The 22,033-nt window shown below is 41.7% G+C and overlaps 1 protein-coding gene and 1 long non-coding RNA gene across 2 annotated transcripts; both read right to left on the bottom strand.

The window, feature by feature from the left end:
* Nucleotides 1-293: 293 nt before the first annotated feature.
* On the bottom strand, nt 294-10,207 carry LOC110497412 (uncharacterized). The gene is made up of 5 exons (XM_021573508.3): nt 10,033-10,207; nt 6,323-6,475; nt 4,981-5,897; nt 4,460-4,590; nt 294-3,577 (listed from the first exon to the last, which is right to left on the bottom strand). Exons 3-5 carry the CDS (start codon nt 5,237-5,239, stop codon nt 2,417-2,419), a joined length of 1,551 nt encoding a protein of 516 aa, XP_021429183.3. The 5' UTR covers nt 5,240-5,897; nt 6,323-6,475; nt 10,033-10,207; the 3' UTR covers nt 294-2,416.
* Nucleotides 10,208-17,475: 7,268 nt separating this feature from the next.
* On the bottom strand, nt 17,476-20,278 carry LOC149975117 (uncharacterized). The gene is made up of 2 exons (XR_016488818.1): nt 20,171-20,278; nt 17,476-18,770 (listed from the first exon to the last, which is right to left on the bottom strand). It is a non-coding gene; the product is annotated as an uncharacterized LOC149975117 (long non-coding RNA).
* Nucleotides 20,279-22,033: the final 1,755 nt, after the last annotated feature.

The following is a 22,033-nucleotide window of genomic DNA, read 5'->3' on the forward strand; positions in this document are numbered from 1 at the left end:
ACACTTAATTTAAAATTATTTGGCTACTTTAGTTGTGATACAAACCTCTTACAAATCAAAACATATTGGCTGCATGATGCAACTTTAGTCTGATGATTTGAAAGTCGCAAAAAAAAAGGTAATGCTCTCAGTTTCTTGCCTAGACTGTGTACACTGTTCATTAGTCTCTTATTCTGTGCATTCAAATTGCCATCGATAGTATAGCCTTAATATGCTTGTACTGGACAGTGTTAATGAAATACGAGCGCTATAATAGGTGTGTTGGAAAAATGAAAAGCTCCTGACACTCATCATTCATTCATTATGAATACGATTTATTTGATTTCATTCTTCATTAATGTAACCACAATGTTCAGTTGAAATGACAGATGCACTCACCAACAGTAGGGACATCTTATTGATAAAATATATAACAAATGTACTTGGGCTAATTCACCATCTGATGAAGTGGAAACTCAAAGGGGCAGATTCAGTCTTGGAAATGTATGACTTTCCTATGCACTTCTGAAGCCTCAAATCAGACTGACAGCTAATTACATCAATACAGCGTAATACATTCTGCAGTCAAACATTTTTCAATATGTAATCCAACATGTTTAGCGGATGTGTGCATCAAAAATTCAACCTTCACCTTTTCCTACTATTTCTGTGAAGTCTAGCATACCATTTGATGCATACATTGGTTTGTACCACACAGAACGCACTGAAACTGCAAGGCAAACGCAGCAGTCCATTGGAAATGAATGTACTTCTGATGTACCGAAACGCAATGATGCTGTCGATGTCTGTATTTGGTATTCAGAGTTACCTTGCTCAGTCGTGTAACGTGCTCTGCAGGTGCGGTTACCTTGCATGCTCTAAATACATTTCATTCAACCGCTGAAAACCCTCCCACTTGCTGTCCAACAGATTTTCTTGTGGAGTTTCCATTCAACAGGGTTTTCAGTACATGTATTTTAAGCAATCCCTTTAAATACGCTGTACCTTTTCAGTTAGAACTTTGTCAACAGACTCACTAGAATATATCGACAGAACGGGTTCAGAATATTAGGGATCAATGAAAGAAAGTTATCTAAATATATGCATATTTGCCTCCGTTTCAGCACCAATTGGTAGATTTAAAAAATACTCTGCTCTTGTAGATTATTTAGGGTAAGGAAAGTATTTATGAATCACAAAAAAAATTGGTTTGGAGAGCTTTTACACGCAAAATATTGATCCTGAAAGTTGCCATATTCAAGTTCAATCTATGAGATATTGGAAGGTGAGAAAATTGTACAATAGGGGTTCAAGAATATTCCTATAAATACATTATCCCTCACTAATCATGGAATTGTAGCCTAATGACTGGTCCAGTAATCATGAACCAGGCTCCAGGTTTAAACTGCTAAGTGTGGTCTCAGTTCCATAATGATTTAAATAGGCTACATGATCCAAATGATTGCAGAATGTAAGCCTAATATGAGCCACTAATGCTAGTGACTCTCTGGAACCATTTACAAGGACGTGACAGAGGAAAGAAAGGTAAATAGAATGGCAATGGAAGGATGTGAAACGTAGGCTACAAATTGAAAGAAACTAACACTAAAGTGACAGTTATAAATTAATGTGGGTATTACTGGCAGTGGCTCCCAATTGAATGGATACTATTTAACATTATAAACTGTAAAAATTAAAAATAGAGAAAAGCCTAGGCATATAATTAAAACCTTCTATAGCGCATAAATCGACTTGGTAGGTTCGGCGCTCAGAAGCCTATAGCTTGGGTCACCAAGCTAATCTAACATTAATCTAACAGTTAATGTAATGTCTTAAACTTTGCAGCATACCCAATGATGTCTATAGGCTTACGCAATCACTGCAAATGGCAGATGTGCGCTACAGGAGGCACCATTCCGTATAAGCTATATCTCAAAGCCATAGCCTACCAGATAGTTTGGTTAAAAAACAGTGATCCAGCAATTCATATTGAGAGTTGAGAAATAAATGTAATACCTACGGAAAGCTGAGACCCTCATCTCTCCAACAGTCACAACAGTGGGCCTGTTGGCTTTTCAAACTGTCATTTTTCCGCAATTGCAATTTGATTTGCATTTCACTCTCCTCTCCCATTCACTCAGAGTCCAGAGAGAGAGAGTGTGGTTTGGAGGATGGATGAGATGTTTCGAATAATAGCAGCGAGTCTATTTAAATATAAAAATGTGGAACTTGAAATTGAGTGTCATGGTCAATACACCTGCGTTTTCAGAATGCAACACTTTATAATTTTAACTAGAGCGCCGAGTATCAGGTTATTAGCGAATTGAAGGCCGTTAGCAAGTTTGGCAGGCTTATAACGCCCATCAGCGCCATTCATTTACAGAGCGCAGTTTTGGAGTAGCCAAGTTACCGTGAGTCACGTGGAATTAAACTAAGGTCATGACTCGTGACCGCTCGTCTGGGGGTAATACTGGGCCCTCTCTCCCGTGTGGACCTTTAGGTGCATCTTCAGCTGGTGCTGGTGGGAGAACCTCTTCTCACACTGGGGGCAGCTGTAGGGTTTCTCCCCTGTGTGGACCCTTTGGTGCCTCTTCAGGTTGCAAGTCTGGGCAAAGCTCATGTGACACTGGCTACAGCTGTAGGGTTTCTCCCCTGTGTGGACCCTCTGGTGGATCTTCAGGTTCCAAGCCTGGGAGAAGCGCATTTGACACTGACTACAGCTGAAGGGTTTCACCCCTACGTGGACCCTCTGGTGGATCTCCACCTTCTGGGGGCAGTTGAAGCCTTTGTTACAGAACATGCAGAAGAACCGTTTCTCTTTAGTACCGCCTGATGTTGCTCCCCCTTCCCCAGCCTGGACTCTAGCCTTGTCGTTTGAGTTCAATACCTGATCGAAAAGGATGCGGCCGTGTGAATCGGAAGGTGCCATCGACGTGGACACTGGGTTGCGATCCCTGAGCGCGTGTAAAGGGGAGTGGGTTGCGATATTTGGATTTGGCTCTAAACTTTCCCTGTAGTCTAAGAAGTCACTAGTGTTGCCCTGCGACTGTCCTTCTCCTAAGTGAGTCTGGTCTGCATTCCATGTCAGAGGATCGTCACCCTCCTCTTTCACAGTCACCTCATCTACAACCAGACCATCCCCTTTCTTATCTAGGAACCCTTCAGAGTATACACTACTACTGTACAGGTTCCAGTCCCCTCTTATTGGATTAGTATCTAAGCCCACAGGCACGTCACCAGGTATCTTCTCTGTCTCTGTAGCGTATGAACAGGTCGGATCATTGCCAGTCTGTAACGCATCACCTGAATCCCGATGGGACAGAACCGTCCTATGGCTCTGGTTACCGTAAAGTAAATACTCTGAGCGGGGAGTAGGAGGACAGCCCAGTCTCCTCAGCCTCGTTAGAGTCTCTGTCTCAGACTTGAGGACGGCGTTCGGCGTCCTACTGATGTCCCTGGGCTGCGCTGGGGTGGTGGTGGGGTCCTCTGTGACTATATGGGGCGCTCCAGTCTGGATGTCGCTGCTGTGTTGTGGATCCTCCTCTCCTTCAGACCTCTCCTGCTTGACTCCAGGACCTGCAGCCTCTGTATCTGCAGACTGACACAATAGGAGAGGCTATTATCGTTACATGAGTTGAATTAGATAAAAATGTCATAGGGAAGTCTCATAAGCTCCTATGGACAGGGCCGTGCACAGACCCCCCAAAATGCCTCTGTAGCAAAAATAAATAAATAATGAACATAAGCCTATTTATTTCTGCAACAACTGAATCATCACAAATTGTAAGCAAGCTAGTTACAGTAACTCCTAAAGAGATGACTGGCATCGGGAAAAGAGGTTGGGCTATCAGCTGATTATTGGTGTTGATGATTGATGTAAATCTGCTAGTTAGCTAGCTCGATTTATTTTACTGATTGTGATTAACCTCTGTATTTCTGCCTCTCTCTGCTGCTCGTATCAGCCAACCAAATATTGACGATGATGTAGGCTAAATCATGTGTGATCAAGTGTTAATCAAGTGTTAATAAAATGTTATGCTGCTATGGCAGCACTGTTGATATTTAATAGCAATCTCCGTACAGGGCAGACTGGGAAAAAGACGCAACCGGGCGTGCGCAAGCTCCGTACAGGGCAGATCAACAGGCGCAACCAACAGGGCGTGGGGAGGGGGGTGGTGAGCCTGACAACAACTTGCGGTCAATGGGTTCCCGAACAACAATGACAAAAAAATATTTTGGAGGAAATTATACGACCACCCAAAAGGACACCTTGGAGACTGGAAGGGCAGCCCTGTTTTCTTTCTGGCTTTGAGTTATTTCCAAACGAAACACTGCATAGTTGTCTATCTGTGCACGTGCCTGCTTATGGCAGATACATGAGGATGTACATGTAAGCAAGTGAATAGCCAAGGGGAGCCTTCCTGAAATAAACAGGCCACATTTAATTGACTCATTTTCAATTCAACATTATTTCACTAACCTCTATCACAATAACGTTCTGAGCTGAGGTTCCACTCCCCTCATCAACATTGATTGGTTGGTCACCTCTCCATGTATTGTGTCTCGCTGGCTTCACAAAGCTCCTGTGGCCTCCAGTGAGATTTCCGTCACCTGAGAGAGAGTGGTTGGGAGGAAAAGAGGTGGTCAGGCTACTTAATGTTAATGCTCAACACTATTTGGTGGATGTAATGTTACACTTCTCATAAGTTCTTGATATAGGCCTACTATTTATTGATATATGTATTATGTTCCATGCATCATATATTTTTCATTGAGTAAATAATGGGGAAAACAGTAAATCAAGAATCTGGTTAGAATATGATATTTTGTCTTTGCGCAAGTTAGATAGTAATCAGGGGACTGGGGGAATTATTGCATACTTTCCAAAAACTGACCAAAACTAAATTCTGGGTAACACATCTGAACACATGTGTAGTAGGGAGCGGAGTGACAAGCCCCGCAGCATCGGCCTTCTGCAAAATGTGCCTTTGCGAAATGTACCTCTTGCCATTCCTCTGTATCGGTCGACGAGCTTGACACTACTGGGACGACTGGCGAGGACGCGCTCCCGTGCCACCTTCAGTTCTTGTAGCTGTAGTTTCCTTCGCAATGCCCTGTTTTCTTTCTGGCTTTGAGTTATTTCCAAACGAAACACAGCATAGTCGTCGTCTACGAGTTTACAGATCTCTGCCACGGCTGCATTCGCTAGCACCTCCATGATGGAGGCTATTTGAGTGTGGAAAACCATACAGTTAGCCATAGCTAACCTTAGCAGCTAGCTAGCGTCACCTATATACTATCTATCAACCAAATCCTGTCTCCAACGCAAATTAAATACTACATGGGGTACGTATGTGATGCTGTGCAGATAAATTAGTCATATTTTGAATTCCATGGTGTTAATAAACGTCTAAATAACAACAAGAAAAACGCTAACGTGGAAATAGTTCTTGGTCATGGTTTACTTCCGTTAACACTGAAGAGAAAGGATGTTATTGGTTGGCGTCATAGCTCAAAGGGTGTGGCTAAATGAAAATGATGTGCGTGCTGTTCTTTGAATTACGGAAATGTTTTACATTACACATTAAATCTCCTATTCATGATCAGTATCTTTAAAGCTCAGAACAGAAAAAAATGACTAGCTGGAACTCGTCTGAGCGGTCGGTAATGAATGCCCGCACCCACTAGTACTAAAGTTGTATTGATTTCATTTTATGAATGAAGAACAATAATAAAAAAATATAGGCGTGTGCATCACTACTCCCATCGAATATATATTACTGAATGTAGTCTATTTCTACCTGACCTTGTTCCCCCATCTTTTGTCCACTCAGCAGATCAATGCTCTCTGGTCAGTCTTCTATTGTCTCCTCTTTCACTAGCAGCAGATCAGACTTCCCATCCTCCATGTCTACTGACTGTAAGAGATACAGAGTGAGAGGATGTTGGATCAAGAAATCTGATATGAGCATCCTGCTATGGAGCATCTTCTGATTGGGCAATGAGGGACTGCTATGATTACTATGCAAACATGTTAATTGATTTGATACTTTGCAAATGTGTTAGTTGATTTGATTACTTGACACTCTTTAATGGTTTGATCATTCAAAGGCATGTACAGACTTAAGACACATTTCATCACGACCTGGGCCCATATCCACAAAGTATCTCAGCGTAGAAGTGCTGATCTTGGATCAGGTTCCCCATCTGTCTGCATAGTCTTATTTATTATTATCTAAAGGCACTCCTGCTCAGAGTTGTTTCTCTATTAGTCTACACCTACTGTTTATGAAGCATGTGACAAATTATATTTTATTTTATTTTGAGTTCATAGTGGACTCACCTCAGTGTGTGGCCCTGTGATGTGATGCTCAGCTGGTTCCTCTGTGGGTTCAGGAGGAGGTGTAATCTGGTTGTCCTCCATGACCATGGTCCTCTCAGGGTTCCCCAGACCCTCCTCACTCCCCTCCTCCTTCACCAGCAGCACCTCTTCCTCCTGGAAGAGACAGATGATACAGATTACACAGGACAACACTCCCTCAGGTACGTACACACATACACAGATAATAACCACACTTTCAACATGGAGTGTTTACCCATCCCCACTAGTTTTGAGTCCTATACTGTGACAGACTTCATTGTTGTTAAACTATCATGGTGGACATAAATATGATGTTGTGGGTAAATATGAGTCAGCTAATGATAAGTCAAAAGTCATCAGACAAACCTGACTATTTATGTATACAGTAGGTGTTTGTTAATGTGTGGATATGTGTAGGTACATTTAGTAAGTGTATAATGGTTGATGGGTTCATACAGAATAGGGTGAGATCAGATGATGTATACTAAATAGTCTCAATTTAGTCTTAGAATTAAAAGTACCATTTTGTGATTATTAAACATAAACAAGTGTTAAATACACCATATGAAAACCACACATACACATCTCAACTTAAAATCTGCATGAACTTGTTAAACTGCATTAATAGGCATGAAATCTGAAAATATAGGCATTTGTGAACATCATATAGCCTACACAGTACAAACACAATATTTAACAGACTTTTTAGGTTCATATACAATTCCTAAATGCAACATTCTACCCAGGAATTTTCAACAGTAAAATCTGTTAATCCAATATTCCAAATGCATCTGTGAATCTGTATAGCACTTTATGACATCTGTTGATGTAAAAAAGGGCTTTATAAATACATTTGGTTGATTGATTCTGGTGACAACAATGCAAAATATTTTTTCTTTTAAGGGGAATTGCTAAATGTATGTAGATCAAAACATTTAATAAAAACATGTTTGTGAAATGATTACTTTCAGGCCCTTCCCAACATTGCAGAGAGAATAATATAAAAAGTATTTGGAATAAATACAAAATGAGTAACAAGATATTCTAAACTAAGTGTTTTGATAGCTTTCAAATGTAGTATCAGGTCCATGTAGAATAAATAAGCCTTTACATAATATCAAATAGCATTTTATTTGTCACGTGTCGAATACAACAGGTGTAGACTTTACTGTGAAATGCTTACCTTACGAGCCCTTTCCCAACAATGGGAACAATGAGATAAAAATGGAGAACATTTAGAAAAAAAGGAAATGGCAACACAATAAAACAACAGCGAGACTATATACAAGGAGTACCGCTACTGAGTCAATGTGCAGGGATATGAGGTAGTTGAGGTAATATGTAGGTAGGGGTAAAAAGGACTAGGCTAGATGGACAAGGATAGATCATAAACAGAGTAGCAGCAGCGTATGTGAAGAGTGTAAAAGTGTTATTCTGTGTTGGAGTGTCAGTGTAGTATGTGTCAGTGTGTGGGTAGAGTCCAGTGAGTGAACATAGAGCTGGTGCAAGAGAGTCAGTGACTCAGTGCAAATAAAAAGGTGTCAATGCAAATAGTCAGGATATGGAAAGATAAACTAAGTGCTCGATCCTCGTATATAATCCAATGAACAGAAATAGGACAGCACTCCGGTAAATAAACTTAACGCCACATAGGAGAGGAGATGGTGCTCAATTACCTCTCCAAAGAGAGACATATTGGATAGTCCACTTGGGCACTCTTGCCCCAGCAGGCCTGAATGAAGAAAGTTATTTTTCGTTGTATGTTTTTGTAGTAGTATATAAATAGGCCAAACATTTGGGTAATGACATCGTTACTGAAGAAGGGCTCATACCCGAAATACTCGTGCTGCAATAAAAACTGTCAGGGTAGCCATTTGATTAACTGTTCAGCAGGGCTTTCCTCTGACATCGCTTGGTATAAAGGTTCTGGATGGCAGTGATGTACTAGGCCGTACCCACTACCCTCTGTAGGTCGGATGCCAAGAGGTTGCTTGGGCGGTATGTAAATCAGAGTGGCTCCATGGTGCCTGGGATGATGATGTGAGCAATGACCAGCCTTTTAAAACATTAGGAAGTGATCTTCATGGTTACAATTAGGAATGGATGTGAATAGCAGTTGAACTGTTGTGGTTTTACAAGACAAGAATATGCACAACTTGTGAACAGTAGTTAAAGTGTTACAAATATGCAATATAAATAGGATATATACACATGAATGAATAACCATAGCATTACACTATTATAACAACTATAAACAGGGCTATAAACATAGCAGTATGACATTAACCTAAATAATAATCACTAGGAGAGAGAAACCAATTACTAAGACAGACAAGAGAAAGATTTCTGGCATTCTCTCCAGCCTGGTGAAGCTGTCTTCTGAATCTGCTAGGTTAAAGATCTGATCTGCCTGGCGCCACAGAGTCGTAAATTACAGTGCACAACAACAACAGTAAGTGGCTATGAGAAGCGTCACGGTAGCATGCTCATATGACACTCTATTTACTAGTACAAGCAATAACAGTGCACTTGTGCATAACCCCCTGTGCAACCAATGCAGTAGCAGGCACTTACACTGAACAAATACATAAAGGCAACATGTAAAGTGTTGGTCCCATGTTTCATGAGCTGAAATAAGATCACAGAAATTTTCGATGTGCGCACAAAAATCTTATTTCTCTCAAATTTTGTGCAGAAATTTGTTTACATTCCTGTTAGTGAGCATTTCTCCTTTGCCAAGATCCACCTGACAGGTGTGGCATATCAAGAAGCTGATTAAACAGCATGATCATTTCACAGGTGCACCTTGTTCTGGGACAATAAAACACCACTCTAAAATGTGCAGTTTTTTCACACAACACAATACCACAGATGTCTCAAGTTTTGAGGGAGCATGCAATTGGCATGCTGACTGCAGGAATGTCCACCAGAGCTGTTACCAGATAATTTAATGTTAATTTCTCTACCATAAGCCGCCTCCAACATAGATTTAGAGAATCTTGCAGTATGTCCAACTGGCCACACAACCGCAGACCTCGTGTAACCACGCCAGACCAGGACCTCAACATCTGGCTTCTTCACCTGCGGGATTGTCTGAGACCAGAAACACGGACAGCTGATGAAACTGTGGTTTCACACAACCAAATCATTTTTGCAGAAACTGTCTCAGGGAAGCTCATCTGTGTGCCCGTCGTCCTCACCAGGGTCTTGACCTGACTGCAGTTTGGCACCATAACAGACTTCAGTGGGCAAACGGTCACCTTCAATGGCCACTGGCACGCTGGATGAGTGTGCTCTTCCCGGCATTAACTGGGAATTGACTGGTTTTCTAATCCATGCCCCTACCTTTTTTTGTAAGGTATCTGTGACCAACGGATGCATGTCTTTATTCCCAGTCATGTGAAATCCATAGATTAGGGCCTAATGAATGTATTTAAATGTACTCTTTTCCTTATATGAACTGGAACTCATTAAAATCTTTGAAATTGTTGCATGTTGTGTTTTATATTTTTGTTCAGTGTATATATAGACAATATGCATAGCAGTATTCGCAACACACTTACATTACAGTTTGGTAGTATAGTAGAAAATATGTCTGCAAGCTTATCAAAATAACTTTAAGTAATTAGTGGTAATTATTATTATTATTACACAGCACGTCAAACCCCCTAATAAGAATTCATACAACTTACATTTCGACGTACACACGACATTCAGGTATTCGGGTTAATGTCCACAATAAAAACTCCTCAGAAAAACATGTCTTCTTCCTTCGCACATTGATAACACTCTTTTGGATACTGGAACATCTTCACTGTAGCCAGGTCAGTATCAGGCAATACGAAGGACCAGGAAAAAAAAAATGGTCTGAAAAAAAAAAAGAAATCTGAGCAGTTAGCTGTGAATGCCCTCATCCGCTAGTACTTAATACTGATTAAGGATCTGACTCACTACAGGCTGTCCGGCAAGAACAAGGCAGATGTTTTATTGGCTCTTGGCCACAACAACACATTACCACACAAGCACAGACTAAAAGTGATCGTCATGGTTACAATTAGGAATGGACAGCAGTTGAACTGTTGTGGTTCTTTTAGGCAAGAGTGTGCACAACATGTAAACGGTATTAGTTAAAGCGTTATAAATATGCAATATAAATAGGCTATACACACTAGTCATTCAGAGTAACAGTTATTCCAAGATCCATTGTAAATAACCAAAGTGTGTGTGTGTGCTAAATGTGTGGTGGTGATGAAGAAAATGAATAAAAACCCTGAAAGGAGAAGCATTCACCTTGTTCTTTTCGAGCATCCGGTAGAGCAGTGGTTCCCAAACTTTTTATAGTTCCGCACCCCTTCAAACATTCAACCTCCAGCTGTACCCCCTCTAGTACTAGGGTCATCGCACTCTCAAATGTTGTTTTTTTGCCATCATTGTAAGTCTGCCACACACACACTTTACAATACATTAGAATGAGTGTGAGTTGGTCACAATCAAGATTGTGGGAATTTACAAAGGACCAGGGCATTTTGCTCTTTACTTAGCCATTTTACATATAAAACCGTATTAGTTCATCAAAAATTGTGAACAACTCACCACAGGTTAATGAGAAGGGTGTGCTTGAAAGGACGCACAAAACTCTGCAATGTTGGGTTGTATTGGAGAGTCTCAGTCTTAAATCATTTTCCACACACAGTCTGTGCCTGTATTTAGTTTTCATGCTAGTGAGTGCTGAGAATCCACTCTCACATAGGTACGTGGTTACAAAGGGCATCAGTATCTTAAAAAGCACGATTTTCCAAGGCAGGATACTCTGATTGCAGCCCAATCCAGAAATCTGGCAGTGGCTTCTGATTAAATAAAATTTTCAACAGAACTGCTTGTTGCAATTTCGATGAGGCTCTCTTGTTCAGATATCGGTAAGTGGACTGGAGGCAGGACATGAAAGGGATAACGAATCCAGTTGTTTGTGTCATTCGTTTCAGGAAAGTACCTGCATAATATGGTGGAAATTACAAGATTATGTTATAATGCTGTTATTGCATCAAATGGTTGTTTAATGCAACAGAATAAGGGGTTGTTAGAACACTCATTTGTGTGTGTTCTACCGAGGATGGGACTCTAGAGATTTACAATGTATTTGGGTGATACGGCATTCCAGAACATGAGTTAATGTTTCTGTACTGGGGTACCAGGGGGAGATGGCTTCAGTATGGAGTTGGGGGGCCAGACACTGTTCTCTACACAATGATAACTGTTTTTACAGCAGATACTGTCTGCTGTGAATTATAAGTATCTTTCATACAGATCTTAACCTTGTGACCAATTCCATACATCTGTTGTTTGTCATGTAGACTGAAGGAGGATGGACTTTGCTATAAAATGCTGTGGCTCAAACCAGCTCGTTGAGTTCGCAGTGATCACCTCCAGGGGTGATTACCGACCAGCTCCATTACTGCAGTAATTAAATAATAAAGTTGGATTGTTTTGAAGAAATCTAAAAGTCTCTCCTTTTGATGACAATAATTTCACCACAGTAATTGTGCAACCAACTCACTCAGGTGCTTCGCTATATCACATTTTACATTATCCGTAAGCTTGCGTTCATTTGCACACAAAAAAATCATACAATGATGGAAAGACCTGTGTGTTGTCTTTGTTAATGAGGACAGAGAAGAGCTCCAACTTCTCAATCATAGCCTAATTTTTGTCCCGCTCATTGAATATAGTTGCGGAGAGTCCCTGTAATTGTAGATTCAGATCATTCAGGCGAGAAAAAACATCACCCAGATAGGCCAGTCATGTGAGAAACTCGTCATCATGCAAGCGGTCAGACAAGTGAAAATGATGGTCAGTAAAGAAAAGTTTAAGCTCATCTCAATTCAAAGAAATGTGTCAATACTTTTCCCCTTGATAATTAGCGCACTTCTGTATGTTGTAAACGCGTTACATGGTCGCTGCCCATATCATTGCATAGTTCAGAAAATATAAGAGTTCAGGGGCCTTGCTTTAATGAAGTTAACCATTTTCACTGTAGTGTCCAAAACGTCTTTCAAGCTGTCAGGCATTCCCTTGGCAGCAAGAGCCTCTCGGTGGATGCTGCAGTGTACCCAAGTGGCATCGGGAGCAACTGCTTGCACACGTGTTACTACTCCACTACGTCTCTCTGTCATGGCTTTTGCGCCATCAGTACAAATACCAACACATCTTGACTACCAAAGTCCATTTGATATCACAAAGCTGTCCAGTACTTGTCCTGGTTTGCAGAAGAGGATGTCTTCCTTAATTGACCCCCCATAAAAGTAACGGACATATACCAGGAGCTGTGCCAGGCCCGCCACGTCTGTTGACTCGCTTGTATGCGAAGCAGTAATTGTTTTAAAACATATCCTGCTATGTCACTGATGCGTCGTGAAACAGTGTTGCTTGATGAAGGCATTGTCTATAGTTTTTTATGGCCTTTTCCCCCAGCATTGTCCCAGCCATATCAGCAGCAGCAGGAATAATTAAGTCCTCCACAATAGTATGGGGCTTGCCTGTCCTAGCCACTCCGTAGCTCACCATATAAGACGCTTCTAGCCCCTTCTCATTAATGGTATCTGTTGCTTTTATACACACCTTACTACTGTAAAGTTGTCTTAATTCTTGCTCAAAAAACTCCTGTGGCTTATTTTTCAAATTGGCATGTTTTCTTTCTAAATGTTTGTGAAGAGTGAAGGTTTCATCGAGATGGGATAGTACTTTTGCACATACACTACCGTTCAAAAGTTTGGGGTCACTTAAAAATATCATTGTTTTTGAAAGAAAAGCACATTTTCTGACCATTAAAGTAAATCAAATTCATCAGAAATACAGTGTAGACATTGTTAATGTTGTAAATTACTATTGTAGCTGGAAAAGGCTGATTTGTAATGGAATATCTACACAGGCATACAGAGGCCCATTATCAGCAACCGTCACTCCTGTGTTCCAATGGCACGTTGTGTTAGCTAATTCAAGTTTATCATTTTAAAAGGCTAATTGATCATTAGAAAACCCTTTTGCAATTATGTTAGCACAGCTGAAAACTGTTAAAACTGGCCTTCTTTAGACTAGTTGAGTATCTGGAGCATCAGCATTTGTGGGTTCGATTACAGTCTCAAAATGGCCAGAAACAAAGGACTTTCTTCTGAAACTCGTCAGTCTTTTCTTGTAAGGGGGTAGTAGCTCTTCGGCTGCATCAGATTCACAACTGTCAGTGTCCATGATAACTCGTCTAACAACAAATGTGGAATTACTGATGCTAGCATTGGATGTGCTCGTGGAAGCAGAACAACTTGTGTCAACTAGCAGTACTACCAGTAGAGCAGGTATGTGTCTCTTTGGACGTGGGCCTTACTTTTTTAAAACCATTTATCAATTTTATCAGTTTGGCTACATACGGACCGTTGGTGGAATTCCCACGAGAGAGTAACGGTTAATGTGACTGGATGTTAATTATTTGTCTAGTCTACCTGTATTTAGTCTAGTCTACCTGTATTTAGTGTAGTCTACCTGAATTTAGTCTAGTCTACCTGTATTTGACATGGTGTTGTTATTTTGCTGAACACTAGATTTTATTTTTGGCAGTGAAACGAGGTTACACGGGTGAGAAAAAAACCTCAACAAATGTATAGCCCTGTTGGAAAATATAAATGGACTGTATGAAAATGTGAAAAAGTGTGTTCGCAAGAATGGAGTAGAAATAGAATAAAATACAATACAATAGAAAGACATTATTCCATCTACATCACCTCAGTAAGGTAAATAGTCAACTCTCCTTTATCTAGCCAAGGATTACTGTCTCTCTAAAAACAGGTATTTACAAGACTGTTTCAAATGATTAACAAAGGGTTAATGAGGGTTATGTGGTTAATTACCCTCTTACCTCAAGACACTTCACAACTATAATATGTCAGCTAAGGAATGGTTCCCAGATATCCCCTGTGTACATTTCAAGCCACACTGCTATGATTTCTCCCCATTGTGGACACTCCTATGTCTGATAAGGTTAGTCAGGAAGGAGAAGCTCTTGTAACATAGTTTGCACTACAAGGAACTCTCCTTGGTGTAAACAGTCTGGTGCCTTTTTACGTAGTTCGCCACAGCGAAGCGTTTCCCACACGTGGGGCAGGCGTACAGCTAATTGGCGCTCGTCCTAATACTCGGCCTCCCATGTTGTGACCCAATGACACCAGAGGTAGAAGCAGGAGTCACCACCCTCATGTGGTTAGTGTTTGAGCTCCCTCCTTGACCTCTAGCCATTTTTTTGGTATTGTTGTGATTGTGTGCTGTGTAATAGGCTAGGTACCTCTTCTGGTGAATGCCCATCCAGACGCTGTCTGTATTCATAGGGCAACCATGAGGTAGGTGAGGAAGGCTAGACCTAGGTCCAGGCCTTCTACGAAGCCGTTCACCAAGCATTAGAAGACAGACTTCCTGATAGACTCCCCACAGGGGATGCTGGAATTTCGTGATTTTAGTGGCAAGGCCATTTGAACTTCAAGAGGTGCCAAATCTTCCAGGGCACCAAGGTCATCTGCTAGGGCACCAAGGCCATCTGCTAGGGCACCAAGGCCATCTGCTAGGGCACCAAGGCCATCTGCTAGGGCACCAAGGCCATATACAAAAATAGCCAATTAAATTGATTTGAAAACCAAAAAACACTAGCTATTCTGTTAAGAAAACATACGTGGGTGTAAATGTACATAAATAATTTGCCTACAAGTCAAAGTGTAAGTGATAGCCTATGCCTATTGGCTACAGCCTGTCATGTCCAGACCGATGCTGACATGAGGGAGGCACCTGAAAATGTAGCCAAACTGTAATGAGACTTTTAATTGCGCATTATATACTGTGTGTATATACAGTGCCTTGCGAAAGTATTCGGCCCCCTTGAACTTTGCGACCTTTTGCCACATTTCAGGCTTCAAACATAAAGATATAAAACTGTATTTTTTTGTTTAGAATCAACAACAAGTGGGACACAATCATGAAGTAGAACGACATTTATTGGATATTTCAAACTTTTTTAACAAATCAAAAACTGAAAAATTGGTTTTGCACGCCCAATGTTTCAGTTTTTGATTTGTTAAAAAAGTTTGAAATATCCAATAAATGTCGTTCCACTTCATGATTGTGTCCCACTTGTTGTTGATTCTTCACAAAAAAATACAGTTTTATATCTTTATGTTTGAAGCCTGAAATGTGGCAAAAGGTCGCAAAGTTCAAGGGGGCCGAATACTTTCGCAAGGCACTATATATATATATATATATATTTATTAGGCTAAACACCAGTCATGTTTGACAAATACAATGTAGCATCATTATTACTATCTAAAGGCTTGATTCTGTCAAATACTTGAGGCATTGTTCATTCCGACAGGAGAGAAAGGCCAGTGCCAGTGCACTGCAACATTACCCAACTTGCAATCTGTATTTTATTTTGAAACTATTTAACTGTAAATGGAACTGTTTAAAACCTGGACATTTTTTGTCAGTTTATGAGGCATGTCTTAACATTCCTATGGTTGGAAAATGGTAAGGGGGATTATTTTCTAAACACTGCCTCATATCCCACTGAAACCAGTAGGGTCTATTCTTTCAGCGAGGTGACCAAGAACCCGATGGTCACGCTGGCAAATCTCTAGAGTTCCTCTGTGGAGATGGGAGAACCTTCCAGAAGGACAACCATCTCTGAAGCACTCCACCAATCAGGTCTTTATGGTAGAGTGGCCAGACAGAAGCCACTCCTCGGTAAAAGGTACATGACAGTCAGTTGTACAACTAAATGAATGAAGTGAATGAACTGAAAATGTGGCATTTAACCCAACCCCTCTGAATCATAACACACAACAAGGTAAACAGGTACAGTGCTTCATTTGAGGCGGATCTGGAACCTCTCGGTTTAAGACTGTTTTGTCCCGGAACCTATTTGTCAGGATCCGGTAACTCTTTTGACATGGATTTCTCTCTCAATTGCCTCTGTTTATTCTCCTTCCCCCACAAAAAAAGCTAATGTGAAAAAGTACATTTTCAGGAGAGGATTTCAGTTCTAAGATTTGATTTGGGTTGGGCCGGACCGGGTTTAGAGTTTGTGTAACATTGTAACCTATGTTTGAGACCAACGCTTGGCGGTGGCTGTGAGAAGCGCGCCTGTATCTAACTAGAATGAGATTCACTTTCTATGATCTTTCGCTCTCTGCTCTGATAGACATGAGCCTGCAACTTATCTTTCCAGCGTTGCACTTCATCATTTATTTCCTTATAGAATCATAGCTACGCGAAGGGTTCTGGAGGAACTGCAGCAGCCCTGATAAATTGAAACACATTTGCCTAAGTTATAGAATTACTGATGTTTGTTCAAAAATAACCGAAATCATTCTGAATAGCCTACTACACCATGACAATTACTATAATTTAGCAACAGAGGATCATTGGCTTCTTTTTTTAAATAGCCTAGCTTTGGATTGTACCCCAATAACAAGGGATAGCCTATAGTCGGGAACGCCCGGCAAATCCGTCAGTGAAAAATCAGCACGCAGACCAAACAGGCCCTAAGCAATATTTCAAATACAATCGAGGGAAAAACACAGGTTGGAAAGCAATGGCTCCTGCTGAAAAGAGAAGACTTTTCTGTATGCTACCAAAATATTTGATCAACTTCCAAATATTGTTTTACAAAAAGAGAGAGAGGCTTTTGGCATGAGCGCATCGACAATCACCAGCGAGCCTATATACACACCTAGACTATTGATGGATTCAAGACACGGTGGTTTTTTATTGATCTCAGATTCTCGGTTTGAACGTGAGAAAGTAACCTGCCATTTAGATAATTTGTGCAGAATTTTTAAAATGTAAAAAAAAAAAGATTCTGCCAAAGTCTCCAGTCATGTAAATGACCTAGAATTGCATGAGATGCGTTTATAAAAGGCCAACATTTTCTTGGACCCTAGTCTACTAAAAATGTTCCCCGTGTGTGCAACTTCTAAGTGCTTCTACTCTCCTGCTTTTTTCTCATGTATTCTGGTACCTTAGAACTCCCCAGGTCACCCCCCTCTCGGGCTCACTTTGTTCTGGTACCTCCCAATTTACAAAGTAAGCACTGAACACTATTCTACTATTGGGCTGTCTTATTTTGTTTTAATAATAACATTACATGGAAAAAAATAGTAGCACTGGAAAGTAACATCCTGAGTGATAAATTAGAGGCTTTGAATTACTTTGCCAGCAGCTACAGTAAGCTACACACCACTGTCTGAGTTGAGAGCGCTGCTGAGGTGCCCTTTACAGACCATTTCATCCCTTCCATCTGAACATTGACGTGTCATCAACAATCCTGCATGTCAGTTCAGTGCACACAGTTTAACAGAGAAAATACAATGTTTGGGAATATATTTCGTAGAACAGACATGCTGTATTAGGCTATGTCATCTCTAAACCAGAATCCATATGACTGAAATCCATGGCAGTGACTGAAAACTTTATGGAACTAACGTTATACATGGGCTTTTCTGCTGGTGTATCCTGAGGTATCTCCTCTCTGAGAACCCCTTCCCGCAGTGCGTTCAGATGAACGGCCTCTCTCCAGGTTCATCTTCAGCTGGTGGGAGAACCTGTTTTCACACTGTAGGATTTCTCCCCTGTGTGGACTGTCTGGTGCCTCTTCCGGTTGGAAAAGTGGGAGGAATTGGCCCTGCACAGATGGCAGCAGAATGATTTCTCCCCCGTGTGCATCCTCTGGTACATCTCCACCTGTTTGGTGAAACTGAAGGCTTTCTCACAGAATGAACATGGGAAGCGCTTCTCTTTGCCACCGGATCTACTGATAGCATTACTACTACTGTAATTTGTGTAACAAATTGGTGTTGAGGCACTGGCATTGTCTGAGGTCTGGTTTAACATTAGGAGAGTGTGAGGAGGACAAAGGCCAGTGAATGTCTGTATTGTCGCAGGGGCCATGTTCCAGTTGATGGATCCTTAAGGCGGCAGGCTGAAGGCAGCACCGTTTAGTGGGTTAACCTGAGGCGCCACCAGTCTCTCTGAATCACAACTATTAGGAGCAGGATGGAGCATCTTTAGCCAAGTCAGTATCTGTTCTCTCCCCCTGCATACGGACACCTCCCCGTCCCGCAGACCAAATCTACTCCTCGCCCTGGTACTCAGCCCGTCTTTTGTCATGGAGACTAAGTTCAGTTGTTGTTTTGTGTTCGACTGTTTCTGGTTGTGGTGTTGATACCCAGACCAGAGTTGAGGACGCTGTCTTATCCACTGACTCCCACTATGTCGCTTCTGGTCCTGGCATGCTCAGTGATGTCCTCCCCCAGGCCCTTGGCTGCACCCATCTGGGTCTGGGAATCCAAGATGGCCGCCCAGTCTCCTCTTTTAGCCTCCAGCCAACCACCATTAGAGAACTCTACATATACAGTTTTGAGTCAATGTTTGTTTTAGTATCTAAACAAGTTTTTTCAATTTCATTGTATGCCCATTAGTAATATAATAGTAATAACATGCCATTTAGCAGACACTTTTATCCAAAGTGACTTAGTCATTCGTGCATACATTTTATGTACGGGTGGTCCTGGGAATTGAACCCACAACCATGACTGTGCAAGTGCCATGCTCTACCAACTGAACCTTCAGAAAGTATTCATACCGCTTGACTTATTGTGTTATAGCCTGAATTCAAAATGTTTTAATATATTTATTTTCTCACCCATCTACACACAATACCTCATAATGAATGACAAAGTGAAAACTGTTTGCAATTATATTGAAAATGAAATGCAAAAATCTAATTTACACCCAAGCACCTTTGGTGGCGATTACAGCTTAGAGTCGCGCCCGGCCCGCCACAGGAGTCGCTGGTGCGCGATGAGACAAGGATATCCCTACCGGCCAAACCCTCCCTAACCAGGACGACGCTAGGCCAATTGTGCGTCCCTGGTTCCAGCTGTTTTACACTGATGGGAGGACTGGGGTACGGAGAAAACATGCATCCATCATGCCACGTGTCAACATTGCAGACTGGTGGTGGTGTGATGGTGTGTTTTCATGGCACACATTTAGGCACTTGATAAAAGTGGAGCAACGTTTGAATGCCACAGGATATCTGAACATCGTCGCCAATCAGGTGCATCCCTTCATGGCAGCAGTGTATCCATCTGTGAATACATTTTTTTCCAGCAGGATAATGTCCCATGCCACAAGGCTAGGATTGTCCAGGAATGGTTCCACAAACATGACAGTGAATTCAGCTTACTGCAGTGGCCTGCACAGTCACCAGTTCTCAATCCAAGTGAGGATCTGTGGGATGAGATGGAACGAGCTATTCAGAGTAGAGATCCACTACCAGCCAACTTGACACAACTGTGGGAAGCATTGGAGTCAACATGGGCCAGCATCCCTGTGGAACGCTTTTGACACCTTGTAAGTCCATGCCCTGACGAATTGAGGCTGTTCTGAGGGCAAAAGGGGGTGCAACTCAGTATTAGGAAGTTAAACTGTTTTGTACACTCAGTGTATATAGACAGGTGTGTTTCTTTTTAAATCATGTCCAAACAATTGAATTGGCCACAATTGAAGGAAATTGGATGCACCTGAGCTCAATTTGGAGTGTCATAGCAAATGGGTGTGAATACTTATGTAAATGAGATATTTCTGTATTTCACTTTAAATGAATGTGAAAAAATACTAAAAACATATTTTCACTTGATCATTATGGGGTATTGTGTGTAGATGTGGAATAAGTCAAGTGGTATGAATACTTTCTGAAGACACTGTATATTATGTTCTGTATATGTATTTATCCCTTACCTTGCTCCCCCATCTTTAGTCCACTCAGCAGGTCAATGCCCTCTGGTTCATCTTCTATCGTCTCCTCTTTGACCAGCAGCAGATCAATCTTCCCATCCTCCATGTCTACTGACTGTAAGAGATACAGAGTGAGAGGATGTTGGATCAAGACATCTGATATGAGCACCCTGCTATGGAGCATCTTCTGATTGGGCAATGAGGGATTGCTATGAGTATTATGCAAATGTATAGTTGTTTTGATAATATGCAAATGTGTTAGTTGATGTGATACTATGCAAACATGTTAGTTGATTTGATTACTTGACACTCTTTAATGGATTGATAATTCAAGGGCATGGTCCCACACTTAAGATAAACTGGGCCCATATCCACAAAGTGCTGATCGAGGATCAGTTCCCCACCTGTCTATAGTCTTATTCATTATGATCTAAAAGGCTACATCTATCCTAGATCAGCACTCCTACTTTGGAGAGACTTTGTGGATACGGGCTCTGAACGAATACCATTCAACCAATAGTTTACATTGGGCTCACCTCAGTGAGACTGTGCTGCTCAGCTGGTTCCTCTGTGGGTTCAGAAGGAGGTGTAGTCTGTCCTCCATGACCATGGTCCCCACAGGGTTCCCCAGACCCTCCTCACACCCCTCCTCCTTCACCCGCAGCACCTCTGGACCCTCCTCCACCTGGAAGAGACAGGTGATACAGATTACACGACATACACTCCCTCAGGTACATACACACACACAGATAAAACACACTTTCAACATGGAGTGTTTACCCATCTCCACTACGTTTGAGTCCTATACTGTAGTTACAGGATGACATAATTGTTGTTAAATCCATCATGGTGGACATAAATATGTTGGGAATAATAAGTCAGCTATGATAAGTCAGACAAACCTGACTAAACTATACAGTAGGTGTTTGTCAGTGTGTGTGAGCAGGTAGGCATATTTAGTGTATATTGGTTATAAAGCGCTGTCAGGATGCAGAATAGGGTGAGATCAGTTACTGTCTTACCTCAATTAGCCACGAAATCCCTAGTTTGAAAGCGACAAACAGTTTTCTGGAAGCTGTGCTGCGCCATTTTCCCTACATTTCTCCCCACGTGGACCAGCCCCCTAGCAATTCGAATTCCAGCCAATGACATTCACCCCCTCGACGTTTGAGTGATAGCTAGCAAGAATCACACACAGCAGAGCAAGAGAGAGAGCAATGACATGAATTGAACATACACTATATATACAAAAGTATGTGGACACATCTTCAAATTAGTGGATTTGGCTATTTCAGCCACACCCATTGCTGACAGGTGTATAAAATCAAGCACGCAGCCATGCAATCTCCATAAACAAACATTGGCAGTGGAATGGCGTTACTGAAGAGCTCAGTGACTTTTATTGTGGCACCATCATAGGATGCCACTTTTCCAACCAGTCAGTTCGTCAAATGTCTGCCCTGTTAGAGCTTCCCCTGTCAACTGTAAGTGCTGTTATTGTGAAATGGAAACGTCTAGGAGCAACAACGGCTCAGCCGAGAAGTTGTAGGCCACACAAGCTCACAGAACGGGAACGCCGAAGCACGTAAACATTGTCTGTACTCGGTTGCAAACACTCACTAATGAGTTCCAAACTGCCTCTGGAAGCAACATCAGCACAATAACTGTTTGTTGGGAGCTTCGTGAAATGGGTTCCCATGGCCGAGCAGCCACACACAGTGGTGTAAAGCTTGCCGCCATTAGACTCTGGAGCAGTGGAAATGCGTTCTCTGGAGTGATGAATCACGCTTCACCATCTGGCAGTCGAACGAACTAATCTGTGTTTTGGCGGATGCCAGGAGAACGCTACCTGCCCCAATGCATAGT

The sequence above is a fragment of the Oncorhynchus mykiss genome, chromosome 19 (assembly GCF_057628025.1).
Source record: "Oncorhynchus mykiss isolate SJ-2025 chromosome 19, ASM5762802v1, whole genome shotgun sequence".
Taxonomy (NCBI): Eukaryota; Metazoa; Chordata; class Actinopteri; order Salmoniformes; family Salmonidae; genus Oncorhynchus; species Oncorhynchus mykiss.